The sequence below is a fragment of the Nycticebus coucang genome, chromosome 22 (assembly GCF_027406575.1).
Source record: "Nycticebus coucang isolate mNycCou1 chromosome 22, mNycCou1.pri, whole genome shotgun sequence".
NCBI classification, from domain to species: Eukaryota; Metazoa; Chordata; class Mammalia; order Primates; family Lorisidae; genus Nycticebus; species Nycticebus coucang.
Window position 1 is genome coordinate 29,376,010 of NC_069801.1, and position 24,913 is coordinate 29,400,922.

A 24,913-nucleotide genomic window follows, 5' to 3' on the forward strand; every position below is an offset into this window, starting at 1 on the left:
CTGGCCTCAAGCATTCCTCCTGCCTCGCCTCCCAAAGTGTAAGAATTATAGGCATGAGCCACTGTGCCTGGCCATAGATGTTTTACATTAGAAGAATGTATCATCTAATGTTCAAGGAGCATTGAATTTAGCAATGTGGAGCTTATTGGGGACCTTGATGAGAGTAGTTTTGGTGGAGGAAAAGCCTTACTTGAAACGGTTCAAGAGGTGGCGCTCATAGCTCAGCGGTTAGAGTGCCAGCCACATACACCTAGGCTGATGGGTTCAAACCCGGCGTGAGCCAGCTAAAACAACCACAGCTGCAACAAGAACAACAAAAATAGCCAGGCATTGTGGCAGGCACATATAGTCCCAGCTACTTGGGAGGCTGAGGCAAGAGAATGGCTTAAGCCTAAGAGTTTGAGGTTGCTGTGTGCTGTGACACAATAGCACTCTACTCAGGGTGACAGCTTGAGACTGTCTAAAAAAAAAAGAAAAGAAAAGGTTCAAGAGAGAAAGGAGAAAACAATTACAGAAAATTCCTTCAAGGGATTTTGTTACAAAACGGAGCAGAAAGAAACAGGATGTTCAGACAAGGAGAAAGTAAAGTCAAGAAAGTTTAATTTTCTTTAAGATTGGAGAAATTGCCTGGTGGCTGGCTCACGCTGGTAATCCTAGCACTCTGGGACGCCAAGGTCGGTGGATTGCCTTAGCTCACAGTTTTGAGACCAGCCTGAGCAAGAGCAAGACCCTGTCTCTAAAAATAGCTGGGCAAGGCTGGGCGTCGTGGCTCACACCTGTAATCCTAGCACTCTGGGAGGCCGAGGCAGGTGGATTACTTAAACTCCTGAGTTCAAGACCAGCCTGAGCAAAAGCGAGACCTGTCTCTACTAAAAGGAAAATTGAGGCAATAGAATCGCTTGAGCCCAAGAGTTGAATGTTGCTGTGAGCTATGATGCAACAGCACTCTATCCAGGGCAATAGCTTAAGACTCTGTCTCAAAAAAAAATTAATAATAAAAAATAATGAACAGGGCGGCACCTGTGGCTTAAGGAGTAGGGCGCCGGTCCCATATGCTGGAGGGGGCGGGTTCAAACCTATCCCCGGCCAAAAAATAATAATAATAATAATAATGATAATAATAATAATGAACAAGGCTCAGCGCCTGTGGCTCAAGTGGCTAAGGCGCCAGCCATGTACACCTGAGCTGGAGGTTTTGAATCCAGCCTGGGCCCACCAAACAACAATGATGGCTGCAACCAAAAAATAGTCAGGCGTTGTGGTGCGGGTGCCTGTAGTCCCAGCTACTTGGGAGGCTGAGGCAGGAGACTCGCTTGAGCCCAGGAGTTGGAGGTTGCTGTGAGCTGTGATGCCACAACACTCTACCCAGGGCAACAGCTTGAGGCTCTGTGTCTAAATAAATAAATGTAAATAAAAAATATTTTAAAAAAATAAATAATAAAAATAACTGGGCATTGTGGCAGGTACCTGTAGTCCCAGCTGCTCAGGAGGCTGAGGCAGGAGAATCGCTTGAGCCCAAGAGTTTGAGGTTGTTGTGAGCTATGATGCCACAGCACTCTACTGTGGGCGACGAAGTGAGACTCTGTCTCAAAAAAAAAAAGTCAGAGAAATTATACCATATTTGTATGCTGAGGGAAAAATACAGTAAAGAGGAAAAAAATTGATGATTCAAGATAGAGGAAAATTCTAGGAATGATATCTGTGAGCAGATCAGAGTAAGAAGGCTTATTGTGGGACAATAAATGCACATGAATACTTTATACGTTTATTTGCTTACAATACCACCTTTTTTCCCCCTTGAGACAGTCTATGTCACCCTCGTTAGAGTGCCATGGCATTACAGCTCACAGCAACCTCAAACACTTGGGTTTAAGTGATTCTCTTGCCTCAGCCTCCCAAGTAGCTGGGACTACCGGCGCCCACCACAACACCCAGCTACTTTTTTTTTTTTTTAGACAGAGTCTCACTTTGTCCCCTTCAGTAGAGTGTCGAGGTGTCACAGCTCACAGCAACCTCTGGGCTTAGGCGATCCTCCTGCCTCAACCTCCCGAATAGCTGGGACTACAGGTGCCCACCACAACACCCGGCTATTTTTTGTTGCAGTTTGGCTGGGGCTGGGTTCGAACCCACCACCCTCGGTATATGGGGCCCGCACCCTACACACTGAGCCACAGGCACTGCCCACCTGGCTATTTTTTGGTTGCAGTTGTCATTGTTGTTTAGCAGGCCTGGGCCAGTCTTGAACCTGCCAGCTTTGGTGTATGTGGCCGGCACCCTACTCACTGAGCTACAGGCACAGAACCCAATAACCACCTTTTGAAGGATGCACCATTATTGTCATAACTTTACAAATGAAGCAATAGACTGTGAAAGATTAAGTGACTTATCCAAGGTCATGGACGTCTGCCACTTAATCATTGTGTGACCAGGGACAGGTCACTTACCCATTCTGAATTTTTCTTTTTTTTTCCCTTTTCTTTAATATAAGGACCATCATCATTGCCCTACTTGTCTCACAAGGTTGTTTTGAAGATTAAATGAGAATAGACATGAAAATACCTCTTCACTATAAAATTTATTTAAGAATGTAAAATGAGGGCAGCACCTGTGGCTCAGTGAGTTGGGTGCCAGCCCCATATACCAAGGGTGGCAGGTTTGAACCCGGCCCCTGCCAAACTGCAAACAAATCAACAAAAAAAAATAGCCGGGCATTGTGGCGAGTGCCTGTAGTCCCAGCTACTTGGAAGGCTGAGGCAAGAGAATTGCCTAAGCCCAAGAGCTGGAGGTTGCTGTGTGTTATGATGCCACAGCACTCTACTGAGGGCAACAATGTGACTCTGTCTTTAAAAAAAAAAAAAAAAGAATGTAAGATGAGAGAATAACCTTTTCTAGTATGAAAATGTTGTTTATTTATTTTTTGAGACAAAGGGTTACTTTGTAATCCCCAGTAAAGTGCCGTTGTGTCATAGCTCATAGCAAGCTCAAACTCCTGGGCTCAAGTGATTCACTTGCTCAGCCTCCCCAGTAGCTGGGACTATAGGCACCCGCCATAATGCTGGACTTTTGTTGTTGTTGTTGTTGTTTAGCAGTCCTGGGCCAGGTTCCAACCCACTAGCCCCAGAGCATGTGGCCGGCACCCTAACCACTGAGCTACAGGCGCCCAGCCGTCTCAGGCTGGTCTTGAACTTGTGAACTCAAGCTATCCTCCAAGAGTGCTAGGATTACAGGCATGAGCCACCGTGCCCAGCTGCAGGAGATGATTTTGGAAAGAGTAGTATGAGAAGATGCCCCAAATACATTCGTGATGCATTATACTCTTTCCTCTTGTTATCATCTTTTTTTTTTTTTTTTTTTTTTGCAGTTTTTGGCTGGGGACGGGTTTGAACCCACCACCTCCGGCATATGGGGCTGGCGCCCTACCCCTTTGAGCCACGGGTGCCGCCCTTGTTATCGTCTTTTACCTGCTTTTGTACGCTTGTTGCTACCTTTCTGTAGTCAACTATTTTTTAATTTCTTGAACCAGTTGTAACCTTAACCCCTACTTTTTCCAGTGGGACCCAATTTAAATGATTAAGATACGGTGATGCTTTCCTTATTGCCCCCCATTTCTGAAAGCTAACTGCCATTATCTCCATTACTGTGAAGGGAGGTAGTGGACACAATGGTGCGGCACTTCAAGATGCAGATATTTGGTGACCGGCAGCCCGGCTATGATGGCAAAAGAAACATGTACACAGCACACCCACTGCCAATTGGACGGGACAGGGTAAGTGTTAACAGCAAAAATATTTAGGTTACTTGGTAAAAATTATATATGATAAAAATGTTTCCCTTTAGTCCCAACACAAGGAAAACATAAATGTCTGAGGTGGTGGATATTTCCGTTCCCCTAATTTAATGATTACACATTGTATGCAGATATTGAAATATCACATGTATCCCCAGAACACATGTAACAATGATATATCAAGAAAAAATTCTAAAAATGTTTCCTTTTTTTTTTTTTTTTGGCCAGGGCTGGGTTTGAACCTGCCACCTCCCGCATATGGGACCGGCGCCCTACTCCTTGAGCCACAGGCGCCGCCCAATGTTTCCTTTTTTTTAATAACGCTTCAATTCTTAGAGTTGTTTTTATAGTGATGATAGTATTCTCTTGTCTTTTAGTTAATTGATAATTGAAGATGAGCATTAGAATTTAGGTAAATTAAAAAAGAAAAAAAGAATTTAGGTAAATTATATCTTTACATATATTTCAGATATCTGGTTGTATCTGTATATATATTTCAAATTTCTCATGTTAACAATGTACTTTAACAAAGAACTACCTAAATGTGAACAATAGAGTTTGTTTGTTTATTTATTTTTTGAGGCAAAGTCTTATTTTGTTGCCCTCAGTAGAGTGATGTGTTGTCATAGCTCATAGCAACCTCCAACTGTTGGGCTCAAGCAATCCTCTTGTTTTTCTATTTTTAGTGGAAACAGGGTCTCACTTTTGCTCAGGCTGGTCTCAAACTCTGAGCTCAAGCAATCTACTTGTCTCAGCCTCCCAGAGAGCTAGGATTACAGACGTGAGCCACTGCACCTGGCCACCACAATACTTTTTTAAACATTTATTTTTAAAAATTAGGAAAGTAATATATGCTCATTATTAACTTATTCAGAAAATGTAGAAATACTGTAATTTCTTGCCTCCCCCACCTATTTGCACCCCTCAATTCCATTTTCCTTTTCAAGAGAAACTACTATAATAGTTTGGCATGTATCTTGTGAAATACTTTTTGTGTGTTAGCATTAGTTACATATACTTATGGGTTTGTGTATGGCATTTCAGAAAAATATAAAATTTTGGAGATGGATAGTGAGGATGAATGCACAACAGTGTGAATGTACTTAAAGCCATTGAACTATACAATTTTTTCTTTTTTTTTCTTTTTGGAGACAGAACCTCAAGCTATTGCCCTGGGTAGAGTGCTGTGGCATCAAAGCTCACAGCAACCTCCAACTCCTGGGCTTAAGTGATTCTCTTGCCTCAGCCTCCCAAGTAGCTGGGACTACAGGTGCCTGCCACAACTAGTTTTTGACTGTAGTTGTCATTGTTTGGCAGGCCCAGGCTGGATTTGAACCTGCCAGCTCTGGTATATGTGGCTGGCACCTTAGCCGCTTGAGCTACTGGCACCGAGCCACAATTTTTTCTTTTTTAAACAAGGACTTGCTCTGTCACCCAGGCTTGAGTGCAGTGACACAATCTGAGCTCACTGCAGCTTCCAACTCTGGGGCTCAAGTAATACGCTTGCCTCAGCCTCCTGAGCAGCTGGGACTACCGGCATGTGCCACTATGCCTAGCTAATTGAAAAAATTATTTTGTAGAGACAGGGTCTTGCTGTGTTGCCCCAACTGGTCTCAAATTTCTGCCCTTAAGTGATCCTATCATCACAGCCTTCCAAAGCATTGGGGTTGCAAATGTGAGCCACCACACTTAGTTCCTGAACCATACATTTAAACATGATTAAAATAGTAAATTTTATGTTGTATATATTTTGTCACGATAAAAAAATTGAATTTGAATAAAAACCAATAAGGTAGATCTAAATGTGCACAAATGGAAATATCTCCCAGACATATTATTCAATGAAAAAGCCAATCAGAGAATGATATGCCCAAAATACATAAATATACATATATACATAAATAAGAAATAGGTAAAGGTGTCTTCTGATGAGGAGTGAAATTCATAGAGACAGAAAGTAGAATCGTGGTTACCAGAGACTGGGGGCTATAGGGTGTAGGGAGTTATTGATTAATGGGACATGGTTTCTGACTGAAATGATGAGAAAGTTCTGAAGATGAATGGATGTGATGATTGTACAACAATGTGAGTGTACTTAGGCTACTGAATTGAACATCTCAAACAGAATGAATGAATTTGACTATTCTAGGTACCTCATTCAGGTAGAATCATACAGCATTTGTCCTCTTGTGTCTGGCTTATTTTACTTAGCATCGTGTTTTCCGTGTTGTGGACCTATCTTATTTTTTAACCGTTGTACGATATTCTATCAGTATATTCTGTATTAATTTATTCCCTTGTTGATAGACCCTTAAGTTGTTTCCAATGTTACACAATTACAAAACAAGTTAAAATGAATATCCTTATGAATATACCATATTGAATATTCTTGGGATCCTCTCCACAGCCTTTATAAACATATATATTTGTATTTATCCATTTTTTCCTTAGGTTGATATGGAGGTGACCCTTCCAGGTGAGGGTAAAGACCAAACCTTTAAAGTGTCTGTTCAGTGGGTGTCGGTTGTAAGCCTTCAGTTACTTTTAGAAGCTTTGGCTGGGCACTTGAATGAAGTCCCAGATGACTCAGTGCAAGCACTTGATGTTATTACAAGACACCTTCCCTCTATGAGGTTAGTACCTTGGTTTGGGTTCTTTCTCACAAATGTCTGACTTTTTTTGTAAGTTGCATTGGAGCCATTGAAAGGTTTTCTGCATTAGTTATATAGTTCACATTTGATTTCAGTTCAGAGTTGAAAATGAAGTGAAAGACCCTTCAAGTTTTAATTATAAAACATGCAAATTCTTATTTCTGCAGGTACACCCCAGTGGGCCGTTCCTTTTTCTCACCCCCCGAAGGTTACTACCACCCTCTGGGAGGGGGCAGGGAGGTTTGGTTTGGCTTTCATCAGTCTGTGAGACCTGCTATGTGGAATATGATGCTCAATATTGATGGTAGGACGGAACTGTCTTTATCCATTAAGTCTTATGGCTGTGTGTATTTTGTTTGTTTTGTTCTGTTTCTGGCTCTTCTTTTTTCCTTGAAGGTAAATATCCTTCTTCTCTGTTTGTTAGTATCTGCAACTGCTTTCTACCGGGCTCAGCCTATCATTGAGTTCATGTGTGAGGTTTTAGACATTCAGAACATCAATGAGCAGACCAAACCTCTAACAGACTCCCAACGTGTCAAGTTTACCAAAGAAATCAGAGGTAGGTAGTTACTTTAATTAGCCTTGGAGAGGCAACTCAGTATGCTACAAAGAACCTGGTGTTTGGTGTCGTACCAACCTGGGCTTTTGTCTCAGCCAAGCCAGTTCTATCAGTGGGACCTTGGGCAAGTTCCTTAACTATTGCGAGCCTTAGTTTATTCATTTCTAAGGTAAAGATAAGAATATATATCTTGTAGAGTGGTTGCAAGGATTAAACTCAGCTGGGATTATAAAGCTTTCTAGCATAGTACCTGCCGCATATCAGCCACTCATTAAAAGCTACCCTTACCCACTTAAGAACTTTCATTTTAATAAAATAATCAAGTTCATTTATTATACTTTTGGAGTTTCTTTTCTTCTTTACTTGTTATTAACAATCTTCTCCCACTAGAATGTATAATTAACAAAGTAGATTGAGCATCTTACATCATCTGTGTTCTAGTTTATTCTGCATAGTTTAGGCTTCTTGCTTATACATGATGAAATCATGCCCATACTATTGCAACTTTTATTCTGTACAACATCATGCCTTTTTGTTTGTTTGGGTTTTTCTGAGGTGGAATCTCACTCTCTTGCCCTTGGTAGAGTGCTGTGGCATCATCTGAGCTCATAGCAATGTCAAACTCTTGGGCTTGAGCAATCCTTTTACCTTGACCTCTGGAGTTGTTGGGACTACAGGCACTTGCCTTAACTCCTGGCTCATTTTTTTTTTTTTTTGGAGACAGAGCCTCAAGCTGTCATCTTGGGTAGAGTACCGTGGTGTCACAACTCACAACAAACTCCAACTCCTGGGCTTAATTCTCTTGCCTCAACCTCCCAATTAGCTGGGACTACCTGTGCCCACCACAACAGCTAGCTAGTTTTTGGTTGTAGTTGTCATTGTTTGACAGGCCTGGGCTGGATTTGAACCCACCGTCTCTGGTGTATGTGGTTGGCACCTTGGCTGCTTGAGCTACAAGCACCGAGCCTTTCTTTTTTTTTTTTTGTGACAAGTCTCACTTTGTTGCCTTCAGTAGAGTGCCATGGCAGTGTCATAGCTCACAGCAACCTCAAACTCTTGAGCTCAAGTGATAATCTTGCCTCAGCCTCCCAAGTAGCTGGGACGACAGGCACCTGCCACAACACCTAGCTATTTTTAGAGACAGGGTCTCGGGTCTCGCTGTTGCTCAGGCTGGTCTTGAACTCATGACTTCAGGCGATCCACCCATTTCGGCCTCCCAGAGTGCTAGGATTACAGGCATGAGCCACCACTCCCAGCATCTTTTTTTTTTTTTTTGGTAGAGACCAAGTATTGCTCTTGCTCAGGCTGGTGTCAAATTCCTCAGCTCAGGCGATCCATCCACCTCAGCCTTCCACAGTGTTAGGATTGTAGGCACGAGCCACTGTGCTAAGCCGGGGTCTCACTGTCTCTCATACTTGTATCATGCCCTTTTTTCTTTTTTATAGAGGACTTATTTTTGTTTAAAAAATTTTTTTTAATTTCAAATTAATATGAGGGTACGAATTTTCAGATTACATAGTTTTCATTTCCAGGGTAAAGTTCCAGTTGTAAAAGAGCCGCTCCCGCAGGGGGCATGTTATACACCCTCACCTTGTGCACCTTAGGTGAGATCCTGCCACATGCCCTGCCTCCTTCTGCCAATCATTCTCCCCCCCACTCCCACCCCTTTTCCTCCCTTCACTTCTCCCTTCCCCCCTACTAGATTATATTTGGGTTTCATTGTTCTGGTAGCATACCTCATTGAAGACAACTTTTGAATCTGTTTTTGTCACTATGGTTTTAATTAATACTCATGTTTTGTCTATTTTTATTTTAACTTCAGCTCTGAAAGTTGAGGTGACCCACTGTGGACAGATGAAACGAAAATACCGAGTTTGTAATGTGACTAGACGACCAGCCAGTCATCAAACGTATGTTAACCACATATAAAATAACGAGATTACATTTGTAGTCACAGAGGATGCTGCTGTAACCATCAGAGAAATTGGCATCTCATACTACAATTTTCAAAATCCTCAGAATTTTCACTTTTAACAGCAAATCTTTACACTATATTTATACTATGTTTTAAATATGTATGTATATATTATTATTATTATTGTTTTTTTTTTGAGACAGAGTCTCACTATGTCACCCTTGGTAGAGTGCTTGGCATCACAGCTCACAGCAACCTCTAACTCTTGGGCTTAAGTGATTCTCTTGCCTCAGCCTCCCAAGTAGCTGGGATTACAGGTGCCTGCCACAGCACCTGGCTATTTTTTTTTGTTGTTGTAGTTGTCATTGTTGCTTAGCTGGTCTGGGCCGGTCTTGAACCCATGTGGCTGGTGCCATAACCTGTGTGCTATGGGTGCCAAATCTGTTTTAAATATTTTTGACAGAGGTATTTATAAAACATATTCTTCCTACCTTTAATTCAATTCACTTCTTTTTTGGCAGAGACAGAGTTTCACTTTATGGCCCTACGTAGAGTGCCATGGCATCACACAGCTCACAGCAACCTCCAACTCTTGGGTTTAAGTGATTCTCTTGCCTGAGCCTCCCGAGCAGCTGGGACTACAGGCGCCCACCATAACGCCCGGCTATTTTTTTGTTGCAGTTCGGCCGGGGCCGGGTTTGAACCCGCCACCCTCGGTATATGGGGCCGGCGTCTTACTCACTGAGCCACAGGTGCCACCCTCAATTCACTTCTTAAACACAGTATCCTAAACATAGATCAAATTTTATTTAAAGATGCAAAGTCATCGTTATAAACATCATGTACTGTTGTAATTGTAAACACATGGCCCAGAGGATCTGTTAAGGCCTGGAGGTCATATAAGGCTGTCATGGGAAGACATATATCTTACTTTGTGGTTTTGTGTAGCTGGTGTTTCTTCTCCAGCTGTCAGTGGTATGGCAGGCTTCCAGCAGCATATTTATTTACTTATTTAGGAAAGGAGAGAACTTGAAGAAATATCTAAAAAGCCATTTTCTGCTATAGTTTTCCTTTGCACTCCTTGCCACTTCCCCAATCTCATTTTTCCAATCACACAGCTACTACTCCACTGAGAAATAGCCCTAAACCAGATAATATATAGAGTGCTTTAAAAATTACCATACATGTAAGTTTTATTCTTGTAATCAAAATCACTAAACTCAAGTCTGACATAAACATATTGGTTTTTCTAAGTAAAGGGTTGTTAAATATACAATATAAACGTTTTTCATTTTGGTTACTCAGAGACTTTTTTTCCCCTGCTTATATTCTAGTCTGACTATGTTTTAGATTCACTTCTTTTTTGGAGACAGAGTGCCACAGCATCACAGCAACCGTAGCTCGCAGCAACCTCAAACTCTTGGGCTTGAGCAATCCTCTTGCCTCAGCCTCCCAAGTAGCTGGGATTACAGGCATGCACTACCACACCCAGCTATTTTTTCTATTATTTTTTTTCTTTTTGAGACAGAGTCTTACTTTCTCACCCTTGGTAGAGTATTGTGGAGTCATAGCTCACAGCAACTTCAAACTCTTGGGCACAAGCGATCCTCTTGCCTCAGCCTCCTAAGTAGCTGAGATTACAAGTGCCTGCCATAATACCCAATTATTTTTAGAGATGGAATCTGGCTTTTGCTTGGGCTGGTCTCAAACTCCTGAGCTCAAGCATTCCACCCATTTCGGCCTCCCAGAGTGCTAGGATTACAGGTGTGCACCACCATGCCTGGTTAAAAAATTCTTTTAAATTTGTAATTAAATTTTTTTCTCATCCTAGAGTTAACAAACATGGAAGATTTCAATGAAATCATTGTTCTGGTAAAATACTATCATGTGAAAATGCTCAAATAAAGATTGATATTTATTTTTAAAATAACTGATGAAGGGGGTGGTGCCTGTGGCTCAGTGGGTAGGGCGCCAGCCCCATATACTGAGGGTGGCCGGTTCAAACCTAGGCGGGCCCAGCCAAATTGCAACAAAAAATAGTCAGGCATTGTGACAGGTGCCTATGGTCCCAGCTACTTGGGAGGCAGAGGCAGGAGAATTGCCTAAGCCCAGGAATTGGAGGTTGCTGTAAACTGTTACGCCCTGGTACTCTACCGAAGGCCATAAAGTGAGACTTTGTCTCTAAAAAAAAAAAAAAAGAAAAAAAAACTGATGAAGGTAGAAAATGTTAGTAGGCTTTATTTACTTATTTAGGAAAGGCGGGAACTTGAAGAAATATCTAAAAAGCCATTTTCTGCTATAGTTTTCCTTTGCAGCTAGAAAATGGTCAAGCTATGGAATGTACAGTTGCTCAATATTTTAAGCAAAAATATAGTCTGCAGTTGAAATACCCCCATCTTCCATGTCTCCAAGTGGGACAAGAACAAAAGCATACCTACTTGCCACTTGAGGTGAGCTAAACTAAATTTTCTTTTGTCAGTCTTTTTAATGGTTTTGTGTATGGGGATGGGTGGGAGGCGAGTAGACTTCTAACTAGTGGTAGATTCTAGTATTAATTCCTAAAATATTTTAGGCAGCTAATTTCACTGTAACAGAATTTTTATTTTTCTGGAAATGGAGGATGTAACATACAGTTTGGCAAAGGCTTAAGGTATAGAAGCCCATTAGACAACCTAATTTTTCTTTGCCTCTTGGCAGGTCTGCAATATTGTGGCAGGACAGCGATGTATAAAGAAGCTCACAGACAATCAGACTTCCACGATGATCAAAGCCACAGCAAGATCTGCTCCTGACAGACAGGAAGAAATCAGTAGACTGGTCAGTAAAGCATGGTCTTCAAGATTAGCTAGCTTTAAGATTAAAAAAGAAAGAAAGAAAACTCCTGATGGGACACAGTTACCCTTTGGTTTTTATATATGCAGGCTTTCCTGTTCTTTAGGTGAAGAGCAACAGCATGGTGGGTGGACCTGATCCATACCTGAAAGAATTTGGTATTGTCGTGCACAATGAAATGACGGAACTCACAGGCAGAGTACTTCCAGCACCAATGCTGCAGTATGGAGGCCGGGTAAGTGTTTTGTATTATTCAGCAAGCTTCTCCCACCATCACTCAAAAAGAGAATAACACAGGGCTTTTCTGCTGCACCACACTAAATTTACCCATAGTTTTGCTCATTATTGCCTTTTGTCTTTTGGCTCATACCAGATACAATTTTGTTTATTCCTTCATCAACATTAAAATGGCCTTAGATTGTAATATTTTTCTCTTTTCTTTTATTTCTTCTTCTTCTTCTTTTTTTTTAAGAATAAAACAGTGGCCACACCCAACCAGGGTGTCTGGGACATGCGAGGAAAGCAGTTTTATGCTGGCATTGAAATTAAAGTTTGGGCAGTTGCTTGTTTTGCACCTCAGAAACAATGTAGAGAAGATTTACTAAAGTAAGTATCTTAATGTTTTCAGCTTAGTAATATCCCTTCCAGATATGAAAAAACCATCTTTATGTGAATGCACCATGTACATTGGCACTAAATCCTTGACTCCTATAGTGACACCATCTGGCTATATGGAAAAGACCTTGCAGTGTAGTAAATTGCAAACTTGGAATTACATTAAGAATCTGACTCAGCTTCTTTACATTTGGAGCAGAAATTTCTGACTAACAAGGCTGTAGCAATGCTGATTGGTGAATTCTTGAGTTCTTAGTGAAGCTTCCTTTGGTATTAAGTGTATCTTTCCAGCTAAGATAGAAACTAACTTATTTTTGTCATAATTGATGAGTGAGCTTGTTTTATTGCATGGTCGCTGGTGAGAGTATGGTTTTACATTTTACAGCTGTGTCTGTATAATGGAAGTTAGTGAGAAAGGTGGAGGAAAATCAAGAAAAGAGAACTAGGATGAAAGAAAGTAATCCTACAAAATATTGGCAAGTGCACAAAAGGAATTAATCTGAAAGCTTTATACATAGATTGAAATAACAACTTAAATCTAAAATTTAAAACTTCAAAATGAATTTTTCCTTTTTGAAGTGATGATTTCTTTTGACGTTGTTATCAAACCAAATCTGTCGCAAGTTTGTCATCCTAAATATACTGATTTTGTGACAGCGTGTTTCTGTGTTCTCAGTTGAGCACAAGTTTATCCAACTATTCCTATACCAGATTTACCCAAATGCATGTTACCTGAAATTTTGACCCTGCTTTTTTTCTTCAGTCTAGAATTAATGATTTTAACGCTTAAAAAAACTCTTTAAAGAGGCATGCTATCCTAGTTTCTTGGATGCAGGAACTTGTTTAGAATGACTTACTTAGAAATTCAGAGCAATCTGATAGTTTAATAATACAGATTTTCTCTGTTATAATTACAGAGATACAATTATCAGTTTATCTGGGGGGAACCAGTTAAAGGGTTTCTGTTGTTTATTTGTTTGTTTCTAATTTTGACTAAGAATTTATAAAACTGAAATAAGTATATTAGAGAGAAATTAATGCTAAGAATGTACTCTGAAATAAAAACATTGTGCCACTGTTTCTATTTTAACAGGAGTTTCACTGACCAGCTACGTAAAATCTCTAAGGATGCAGGAATGCCCATCCAGGGTCAGCCATGTTTCTGCAAGTATGCACAAGGTGCAGATAGTGTGGAGCCCATGTTTAAGCATCTGAAAATGACATATGTGGGCCTACAGCTAATAGTGGTTATCTTGCCTGGAAAGACACCTGTATATGGTATGGACGCTTGACTTCGTAGTAGATATAAGAGTCAGGATAAGCTCGGTTATGCTGCAGCCACAAACACCACCCAACTCTTTGGTTCAAAATAACAGAGATTTATTTCTTGCTGCTGCTATGTGCTGTCCATTGAGGGGAGACGGCAGCCTCTGTTCTGTGTCATCATGTCATCCACTCTTGGGGACACAGCCTGGCAGAGCAGACACTATGTAGAATGTTGATGGCCCCATATCTTTTCTCTTTGCAACTCCATGCCCACAACCAGCTATATGACCTTTCCCAGTCTGTGTAGGGAGGGTGGAGATGGGAGCAGGAGGTGCAGGATACTCCTGCCATAGTCCCGGAAACTGTGAGAACTGGAAAGTTTCGTAGTAAAAAGCTTTTAGGAGGGCGGCGCCTGTGGCTCAGTTGGTAAGGCGCCGGCCCCATATACCGAGGGTGGCGGGTTCAAACCCGGCCCGGCCAAACTGCAATCAGAAATAGCCGGGCATTGTGGTGGGTGCCTGTAGTCCCAGCTACGCGGGAGGCTGAGGCAAGAGAATCGCTTAAGCCCAGGAGTTGGAGGTTGCTGTGAGCTGTGTGAGGCCACGGCACTCTACCGAGGGCCATAAAGTGAGACTCTGTCTCTACAAAAAAAAAGCTTTTAGGAATGTCAGAGAAGGGAAGAGTAGGGGAGGCTGCCACTTCCACAAGAGGATTTGCTTCATTTGTATCTATTATAAGAAGAATGATACAAAGTTCTTTTGGCTATCATCTGAGTAAAGGCTACAGGAGATACAAACCAGCTGTTTAAACTTTATAAAATGTCATTAACCCTCTCTATGCAGTTACCCCAGTGTTTAGAGAAAGAAAAAAAAATATGTATGGGTGGGGAGGGGGGGTTAAAATTCAGAAGGCTGGTGTGTGTACTGAGAGGGAGGACCTAGGGAGACTGATTCCTTTGCCTGGCCAGTTGGGTGGGGAGAGGAACCGCAAGGGACTGAGTGAGCAGGGGCAGCAGCACCAGAGAATAAAGGAAGCAAGCTTGGCTTCATGGCCTGCAGGAAGAGAAAAAAGCGGGAGGGGGCAGGCCTATCCAAACTGGCAGAAAAAACTGCCCTGAGGGTTTAACAGATAAAAGGACGGGAGAAGCATCTAGTGCAGTGAACAGTGTATAGTAGCTACTCTGTAAAGTTAATGTGCATTTCTCCCCCTTTACTCTTAGTAATTAGAAGGCTATTTACAACCTTTTTTTTTTTTTTTTTGAGACAGTCTCAAGCTGTTGCCTGGAGTAGGGTGCCATGGCTTCATAACACACAGCAACCTCCAACTCTTGGGCTCATGGGATCCTCTTGCCTCAGTTTTTCTATTTTAGTAGAGACGGGGATCTTGCTTTTACTCAGGCTGTTCTCGAATTCTTGAGCTCAAGCTGTCCACCCACCTCAGCCTCCCAGAGTGCTAGGATTACAGGCATGAGCTACTGTGCCCTGCCTTTAAAACCTTTTGGAATTTAAAAAAAAAAAAAAAAAGAAAAAAGAAAAACCTTTTGAAATTAATTAATTAACTTATTTTTGTAGCGGAGGTGAAACGTGTTGGAGATACCCTTTTAGGTATGGCCACACAATGTGTCCAGGTAAAAAATGTAGTGAAAACCTCACCTCAAACCCTTTCCAACCTTTGCCTAAAGATCAACGCAAAGCTTGGAGGAATTAACAACGTGCTCGTACCTCATCAAAGGTAAGATTCTGAATTCTGTTTTTTCCTACTTTTATTACTTATATAATTCGTAACAAAGCACAGACACCTCAAATATGTTTCTCAATTACCTTTTCTCATATATGTATATACCCATGTATCCACCACCCAGGTTAAGATATTGATAAAGCATTTCTAGCAGCCTATCAAGCTTCCTGTGGCTGCTCCAAGTAGATGACCCCCAAAGGCGACCACCATTCTGACCTCTTAACACCATACATTAGTTTTGCCTGTCTCTGAATTTTATAAAAAGTATGCAGTATTCACTATTTTGTGTCTGTCTTCTTCTGTTCAACTTTGTGTCTATGAGATTCATTTATGTTGTTGCATTTAATAGTATTTTAGTATCATTTCATTATATAAATAAATTATACAATTTTAATCTATTCTACCGCTGATAGATATTCTTATATATTCATCATACAATTCTGCATTTTTGGCGAATATAAAAATGTGGAATTCTTGTGGAATTCTAGGAGTGGAATTACTGAGTTTTAAGAATAGAGTTATAGAGAATTTATATATTTAGCATTAATAGATACAGTCAAATAGTTTTCCAGTTTACATTTCCACAGACTTCTAGTTGCTTATATTCTTACTAACACTTAGTAGTATCAGTCCTATTAGTTTTAGCCATTTGGGCCAGGCAGGGTGGCTCCTGCCTATAATTCTAGCATTCGGAGAGGCCAGGGCGAGTAGATAGCCTGAGCTCAGGAGTTCAAGACCAGCTTGTGCAAGAATGAGACCCGATCTCTAGCCATTTTGTTTGGGGGTGATAGTATCTCATTATAGTTTTAATTTGCATTCCCTAATAACTAATTATGTTAAGCACATTTTCATACACTCATTAGTCATTTGGACATTTTTCTGTGGTTGGCCTATTCAGTCCTTTGCTCATTTTCTATTTTAGGAATTAAAAAAAAAAAGACTTTTTGTGAGTCTTTTTATTATTTTGTAGTAGTTCTTTGTGGTTTCTTAATATAAATCCTTGATGGGATATAGGTATTGCAAATGTCTTTTCCCACTCTGTCTTTTGCTTTTTTACTCTCTTAAATAGTAGTTTTTGGTGAACAGAAGTTCTTGGCGGGGCGGTGGCTCACACCTGTAATTCTAGCACACTGGGAGGCCAAAGCAGGTGGATTGCCTGAGCTCACATGTTTTAGAACAGCCTGAGCCAAAGCGAGACCTTGGCTCTAAAAATAGCCAGGCATTGTTGCGGGCCCCTATAGTCCCAGCTACGTGGGAGGCTGAGGCAAGAGAATTGCTTGAGCCCAAGAGTTTGAGGTTGCTGTGAGCTGTGATGCCATGGCACTCTACCAAGGGCGACATAGTGAGACTCTGTCCCTCTCCCCCCAAAAAGAACAGAAGTTCTTAATAGGATTGAATTTGATCAATTTTTTGTTTTGTTTGTTTTGTTTTTTTTTTTTGTAGAGACAGTCTCACTTTATGGCTCTTGGTAGAGTGCCGTGGCCTCACACAGCTCACAGCAACCTCCAACTCCTGGGCTTAAGCGATTCTCTTGCCTCAGCCTCCCGAGTAGCTGGGACTACAGGCGCCCGCCACAATGCCCGGCTATTTTTTGGTTGCAGTTCAGCTGGGGCCGCGTTTGAACCCGCCACCCTTGGTATATGGGGCCGGCGCCTTACCAACTGAGCCACAGGCGCCGCCCAAATTTGATCAATTTTTTTATGTCCCATTTAGAAACTCTGTCCACTTACCCCCATAGGCTTTTTGTTTAAATTTGAAACTGTCGGATTGACTCTAGAGTAAACAAACACCAAGGCAAGGCAGGGATATTATAGATAAAGTGCTGGCTGGGAGTGGAGAGATTTGAGTACTGTGTCCCTATATAAAATTTTTAATATCTCTAGGTCTCAGTTGCTCATGTATCAAGATAACATCTGCCTTGTTGATTTTAACATGTTTTCATGTTGATACCTTATATATGAAAGCGATTCGAAAAGTTAATTTCCTAACATTCTGAGAGGCCGAGGTGAGTCGATTGCTTGAGCTCACGAGTTTGAGACCGACCTGAGCAAGAGTGAGACCCCTGTCTCTAAAAATAGCCAGGCATTGTGGTGGGCACCTGTAGTGCCAGCTGCTTGGGAGGCTGAGGCAAGAGAATCACTTCAGTCCAGAATTTTGAGATTGTTGTGAGCTGTGATGCCACAGCACTCTACCCAGGGTGGCAAAGTGAGACTCTGTCTCAACAACAAAAAGAAAAAAAAAAGTTAAATTTATGGTTGTGGTATTTAGTCATTGCCATACATAAAAAGAAGGAAAAACAGAGTGATTTGCTTTTGTATAATTATATCACAATTCTCATTTTTGTCCTTGAATGAAACTTCTAGGTAAATAAATTCTCTCTGAAACATTGGTTGTACAGACCACAGGGAAAGTTAAACTAAAGTCTGGAGTCATTTATTTTTACCCCAATAAATACAGAGACAACATAGCACAGTGGCTTAGAGTGTATACTTTGGTGCCATGCTTCCCTTGCTACTTACTAGCTGTGTGATCTTAGTCACATTCTTTATTCTCCTATGCCTCTCTCTCTCTCTCTCTCCCGCCCTCCTTCTCTCCTTCCCTCTTTTGCTTTCTTTTCTTTCTTTAGACAGGGTCTCCCTCTAACACCCAAGCTAGAGTGCCGTGGCATCAGCCTAGCTCACAGCAACCTCAAACTCCTGGGATCAAGTGATCTTCCTGCCTTAGCCTCCTGAGTAGCTGGAACTACAGGTGCCCACCACAACACCAGGCTAATTTTTTTTTTCTTTTTCTTTCTTTCTTTCTTTTTTTTTTTTGGTAAGACAGAGTCTTACTATGTCGCCCTGGGTAGAGTGCCGTGGCATCACATAGCTCACAGCAGCCTCCAACTCTTGGGCTTAAGCGATTCTCTTGCCCCAGCCTCCCAAGTAGCTGGGACTACAGGTGCCCGCCACAACACCCAGCTATTTTTTGTTGTTGCAGTTGTCATTGTTGTTTAGCTGGCTTGGGCTGGGTTCAAACCTGCCAGTCTCAGTGTATGTGGCTGGCGCCATAACCACTGTGCTATGACCGCCAAGCCTAATTTTTTTATTTTTAATGAGCAAGGTCTTTTGCTCTTGCTCAGGCTGGTCTCAAAATCCTGGTTTTAAACAGTCCTCTCTCCTCGGCCTCATAGAATGCTAGGATTACAGGCTTGAGCTCCCAGACTTTAATTTTATTTTTTGAAACAGGGTCTTACTCTGTTGTCCTGGCTAGAGTGCAGTGGTGTGATCATAGCTCACTGCAAACTCAAACTCCTGGGCTCAAGTGATCCTTCTGCCTCAGCCTCCTGGGTAGCTGGGAGTACAGGCACATGCCACCATGCCCAGCTTTAAAAAAATTTTTTTGTAGAGACAGAGTCTGTGTTTCTCAGACTTGTCTCAAACTCCTAGCCCCAAACCATCATCTTTCCTCCACCTCCCATGGTGCAGGGATTACAGGCATATGCCACTGCGTCTGGTTTCATTTTTTAAATCTTGAAAATTGAAATAATAATTGTACCACCCTCATAGAATAATACATGTGAAATGCTTAACATAGTGGTTAGTACGTAGTATATGTAAGCTGCTGTTATGTTATACCCTGTGTATATATGTGTATCTGTCTTCACTGTTGTTAACTGCTCTGGGTCAGGCCCGTGCTTTGTGATGATATAGAGAGAAATGTGACAACCCACGTTGAGCCTCATCTTTAATTCCTGTTACATGAAATTGTCAAATTTGAGATGCCTCCTAAATTATACTTTAAGGATTAACACTCACAGTCCCAAATTCTACCTTTATCAATTTAAACTTCATATCATATCATATTTTATCTCTCTCTCTCTCTTTTTTCTTCTTTTTGCCTAGCTTTTTTTTTTTTTTTTTTTGCAGTTTTTGGCCAGGGCCAGGTTTGAACCGAACACCTCCAGTGTATGAGGCAGGCACCCTACTCCTTTGAGCCACAGGCGCCGTCCTTTTTGCCTACCTTTTACCAGAGACATACACATGATATTTTTCTCCTTGATTCTTTTCTTTTTTTTCTGTCCAAGTTCCCTCCTAAACAACAGAGCCTTTGTATATGCCTTAGGTGGGGAAATTAGTGCCTAATAAATTAATTCTTTTTTTAAACAAATATTTATTGAGTGCCAGCTGTGGGCTGGGCAGTGTTTTAGGCACTAGGGATATAGTGGTGACCAAGACAAAACAAAACAAAATTCTTGCCCTTGTAGAGCTCACATTTTGTTTGAGTGCAGACAATAAATAAAATAAATAGGCAAAATATTTTTCTCTGTTTTTTTTTGTTGTTGTTTGTTTTTTTAGATAGAGTCTCATTATGTCGCCCTCGGTAGAGTGCTGTGGCATCTTTTCTCTGTATTTTATATGGAGAAAAGCAAAACTAGGAAGAAGACAGACTTGATTCTGATCTCTACATGTCTTATCTTAAAGAGAATTGGAGTTTTGGTCCCAGTTCTACGTACATTCTGCAATTCTACATTCATTGTAGAAACTTCAGGATTCCAAGAGAGCCTGTTCTGGGCAAGTTTTTACTTTACACATATAGGCTTTGTTAAATTTGAGTGAGGTTCTCTTTATTTTAATCTTCTCTTCCTACTATTGTAGACAAAGCACATTTACTACTTTAGTCAATTCAGATTCATTGTACTGGGTGACACCAATACTCAGTGGGCCCTAGCGCTCTCTCTTATATCTGTGATTATCTCTGGGGATAAAATCTTGCTAAACCCAAACATTTTCACTTGTATGTCTGAGTGGCAACATCTCCTTAAATCTGAGCAGGCCCTCGGTGTTCCAGCAGCCTGTCATCTTCCTGGGAGCGGATGTCACACACCCCCCAGCAGGGGATGGGAAGAAGCCCTCCATTGCTGCTGTGGTTGGCAGTATGGATGGCCACCCCAGCAGGTATTGTGCCACAGTTCGGGTGCAGACTTCCCGGCAGGAGATCTCCCAGGAGCTTCTGTATAGTCAGGAGGTCATCCAGGACCTTACTAACATGGTTCGGGAACTACTGATCCAGTTCTACAAATCCACCCGCTTCAAACCCACTCGGATCATCTATTACCGTGGAGGGGTATCTGAGGGACAAATGAAACAGGTACTCTCATTATCCCATTGTTGCCTTCTGGGGCTTCTAGGAATCTGACAGAGATTCCTCCCATCTGCCACTCTGGGTAGATTGGAGAGATACTAGCAAGTTCTCAATTAAACACAATTCCATTTCTGTCTCCAGGTAGCTTGGCCAGAACTAATAGCAATTCGAAAGGCATGTATTAGCTTGGAGGAAGATTACCGGCCAGGAATAACATACATTGTGGTGCAAAAAAGACATCACACGAGACTCTTCTGTGCAGATAAAACAGAAAGGGTAAGAAAATATAGAATAAGCTTTGTTGGCCAGGCACAATGGCTCACACCTGTAATCCTAGCACTTTGGGGGGACAAGGAGGGAGGATCACTTCAGCTCAGGACCAGCCTGAGCAAGAGGGAGACTCTGTCTCTGCCTGTAGTCCCAGCTACTTGGGAGGCTGAGGCAGGGGGATTCCTTGAGCTCAGGAGTTTGAAGTTTCAGGGAGCTATGATATCCCACTGCATTCTAGCTGAGATAAGAGAGCAAGACTTAGCCTCAAAAAATGAATAAGCTTCCTTACCTATGGCTGTGGCAAGTGATATAGAAACATGTACATAATTTTTTTTTTTTCTTGGCTGGGGTTGGGTTTGAACTCGCCACCTCCAGTATATGGGGCCAGCACCCTACTCCTTTGAGCCACAGGCACTGCCCTCTTTTTTTTTTTTTTTTTATTTAAAAAAATTTTTTTTTTTGTAGAGACAGAGTCTCACTTTACCACCCTCGGTAGAGTGCCATGATGTCACAGGACTCACAGCAACCTCCAGTTCTTGGGCTTTCGCGATTCTTCTGCCTCAGCCTCCCGAGCAGCTGGGACTACAGGCGCCTGCCACAACGCCCGGCAGACAAGAGCGTCAAACTGTTGTCCTGGGTAGAATGCCGTGGTGTCATAGCTCACAGCAACCTTAAACTCTTGGACTTAAGCGATTCTCTTGCCTCAGCCTCCCAAGTAGCTGGAACTACAGGCGCCCACAACGCCCAGCTATTTTTTTGTTGCAGTTGTCACTGTTGTGTAGCTGGCTCAGGCTGGGTTCGAACCCACCAGCTCGATGTACATGGCCAGCGCCCTACCCACTGAGCTATGGGTGCTGCCAACATAAAATTTTTATATAACTTTTTTTCCAAAAGCAGATGTCCCTCATAATAGTTTAATAAATACACTAACTGCAGTTAAGATGACCAATGCTCAATGATACAAGTTGCACAACTGAATATTTCTCTTGTGTCAAAAATGCTTGTTTCAAAAAAAAAAAATGCTTGTTTCTAGAGTTATTTTTTTTTTTCTTTTTTGAGGGGGGTTAGAAACATGCTTGGCACATCTATTTGAACATGATTGCTGTTTTTTTTTTTTTTTTTTTTTTGTGGTTTTTGGCCAGGGCTGGGTTTGAACCTGCCACCTCTGGCATGTGGGACCGGCACCCTACTCCTTGAGCCACAGGCGCCACCCATGATTGCTGTTTGTTGCCTTTTGCTGCCAGTCTCTGAGCCACAGTTCTAAGGTATAAAGAATAATTTCTTGGGCTGCGCCTATGGCTCAGTCGGTAAGGCGCCAGCCCCATATACCGAGGGTGGCGGGTTCAAACCCGGCCCCGGCCAAACTGCAACCAAAACATAGCCGGGCATGTGGCAGGTGCCTGTAGTCCCAGCTACTCGAGAGGCTGAGGCAAGAGAATTGCTTAAGCCCAGGAGTTGGAGGTTGCTGTGAGTTGTGTGAGGCCACGGCACTCTACCAAGGGCCATAAAGTGAGACTCTGTCTCTACAAAAAAAAAAAAAAAGAATAATTTCTCTGGCTCGGCGCCTGTGGCTCAAGTGGCTAAGGCGCCAGCCACATACACCTGAGCTGGCGGTTTCGAATCCAGCCTGGGCCCACCAAACAACAATGACGGCTAGAACCAAAAAATGGCCGGGCATTGTGGTGGGTGCCTGTAGTCCCAGCTACTCGGGAGACTGAGGCAAGAGAATCGCTTAAGCCCAGGAGTTGGAGGTTGCTGTGAGCTGTGATGCCAGGGCACTTTAACAAGGGCCATAAAGTGAGACTCTGTCTCTACAAAAAAAAAAAAAAAAAAGAGCAAGACCCCTGTCTCTACTAAAAATAGAAAAACTAGCCAGCCTTGTGGTGCACACCTATAGTCCAGCTACTTAGGAGGCTAAGGCAAGAGAATTGATCAAGCCTAAGAGATTGAGGTTGCTGGGAGCTATGACACCACAGCATTCTACACAGGGTGACAGAGTGAGACTCTGTCTCAAAAAAATAAAAAATAAATAAATAAAGACAATCAATGCCTTCTTTGACCTGAGTAACATGACTTTCCAGGTTTCCAGGTTTCCTGGCATTTCATACTTCTCTCTCTTCTCATCTCAATTTCATCTCTCTTTTTAGCGTCATGCACTTTCTGGGCTCATTTATTTGTTAATTGATTCCTAAATTCATATTTCCAGCCCCAGGGCACTCTATGCAACTCTTTATCTGAACTTCCAATTATTCACCAGAAATACAAATTTACTTTGATGCTGTGTAGGTATTGTATCAGTCAAAATAGGCTAGGCTATGGTAACAATAATAACAAACAAACAAACCCCCCCCCAAATCTTAGTGATTTACAAAGACTTATTTCTTGCTCACATTATGCATTCATTGTGGCTTTGCTACAGCTGTGACCCTACTATCCTCCCTAGAAGCATCTATCTGGAACATTGCCAGTTACTGTGGCAGAGGGGAAAAAATACAAGACAAGCTATCTGCTGGCTCTTAAAGCTTCTGCCCAGAAGTAACACATTTCAGGCCTTGTTTTATCAGCCAAAGCAAGTCATGTGGCCACTCCTGGGATAATTGGGTGGGGATACATAATCTTTCCCTCGGGAGGGGCATGGGAATATTTGGCACCTGTGTTACAGTCTACCACAGGCGTTTCAAGCAAAACATGTCTAAACCTTCTAATTAGTGTTTTATATCCGTCCAAAACCTATTCCTCCCCCAGTTTTCCTTTTGCTTTATTACTTGGCATCGCTCTATATTAAGTTAGTCAAGCTAGAAACTTCAGAGTTCTTTTTTTTTTTTTTTTTTGAGACAGAGCCTTAAGCTGTCACCCTGGGTAGAGAGCCATAGCATCACAGCTCACAGCAACCTCCAACTCCTGGGCTCAAGCAAGTCTCCTGTCTCTGCTTCCCAAGTAGCTGGGACCCCAGGCACCCGCCACAATGCCTGGCTACTTTTTTTTTTTTTTTTTTTGGTTGCAGCCGTCATTGCTGTTTGGTGGGCCCGGGCTGGATTCGAACCCGCCAGCTCAGGTATGTGGCTGGCGCCTTAGCCAGTTGAGCCACAGGCACCGAGCCTACAGAGTTCTTTAAATTCTTTTCCTCCCTGCCTCTCCCCTCCATATCCAGTTGGTCAGATAGTCCTCTGTGTTCTTCCCTGAAATCTCTCTCGTCTCAGTTCACCCTCTGCGTGTCCCTGCTGCATTGCAGGAGGCTCCTAGCAGTCTCCCTATCTCCATTCCTCCTTCACAAGCACATCCTCCACCCTGCTGCGAAAACACGGGCCTTATTGTGCCTCGCCACTGCTCAAAAATCTTCAAGTATTCCCCATTGCTTACAAATGCTTTCCTGTGGTAATCAGTGTTTTCCCAAGGTGACCAAAACAGCATTTTTGTTTTATCTTTCACTGTGACCTCATACATCTTCCAAGGTGCTGAGGGCCCTGATATTAAATGCCATAGGCCAGGTGTGGTTGTTTTCACCTATAATCCCAGCTAGTTGGGAGGCTGAGGTGGAAGGCCCAAGTGAGCCTAACAGTTCCAGGCTATAGTAAGCTATGATTGTGTCATTGCCCTCCAGCCTGGGCTATAGAGCAAGACTCTGTCTTTAAAAAATAAATAACACAGTGTAGTATTTGCACGTAACTTATGCCTATCTTCCCATATACTTGAAGGCATCTCTAGATTATTTACAACACCTAATATAATGTCAATGCTATGTAAATAGTTGATATACTGTATTTTTATTTATTTTTTCAATAGTAAGACAGGATTTTTATTAGACAGAAAGGAATACAGAAGCAGTCAGAAAGGCACCAGAGCCTCTGGCCAAGGGGAAGACCCAAGTCGGAAATCTGTCTCTGGGGCTCTTTGTCTAGGGTATATTTTTAATTTGTATTTTTTTTTTTAATTTTCTCTAGATACTTTCTTTCTTTTTTCCAGGTTAAAATTAAATAGTTAAGCATGTTAACAATTTCCTAGATTTGTGTCAGATCTTTTTTCTAATTAAAAAATTATTATTTTTTAATTGACACATAATTGTATGTATTTATGGGATAATAGTGAGTGATGAAAAATATAATGTCTAGTGACCAAAACAGGGTAATTACTATATCATCCCCTCTTTTTCAAATACC

The 24,913-nt window shown here is 41.9% G+C and overlaps 1 protein-coding gene across 4 annotated transcripts in view; it reads left to right on the forward strand.

Annotated features, from left to right (window-relative positions):
- Positions 1-24,913, forward strand: part of AGO4 (argonaute RISC component 4) — a 46,430-nt gene that overhangs the window by 12,306 nt on the left and 9,211 nt on the right. For 2 of the 4 annotated variants that reach the window (XM_053576441.1, XM_053576440.1), the window contains exons 3-15: positions 3,646-3,766; positions 6,239-6,420; positions 6,606-6,742; positions 6,863-6,997; positions 8,820-8,907; positions 11,215-11,362; positions 11,610-11,729; positions 11,851-11,979; positions 12,217-12,350; positions 13,453-13,637; positions 15,197-15,356; positions 20,177-20,492; positions 20,628-20,762. In XM_053576441.1, the coding sequence (XP_053432416.1) occupies positions 3,662-3,766; positions 6,239-6,420; positions 6,606-6,742; positions 6,863-6,997; positions 8,820-8,907; positions 11,215-11,362; positions 11,610-11,729; positions 11,851-11,979; positions 12,217-12,350; positions 13,453-13,637; positions 15,197-15,356; positions 20,177-20,492; positions 20,628-20,762 (1,974 nt within the window). In that variant the 5' untranslated portion in view covers positions 3,646-3,661. Of the gene's footprint in view, positions 1-3,645; positions 3,767-6,238; positions 6,421-6,605; positions 6,743-6,862; positions 6,998-8,819; positions 8,908-11,214; positions 11,363-11,609; positions 11,730-11,850; positions 11,980-12,216; positions 12,351-13,452; positions 13,638-15,196; positions 15,357-20,176; positions 20,493-20,627; positions 20,763-21,221; positions 22,514-24,913 lie in introns of those variants that run through there. The other 2 variants (XM_053576442.1, XM_053576443.1) reach the window with 2 other exon arrangements.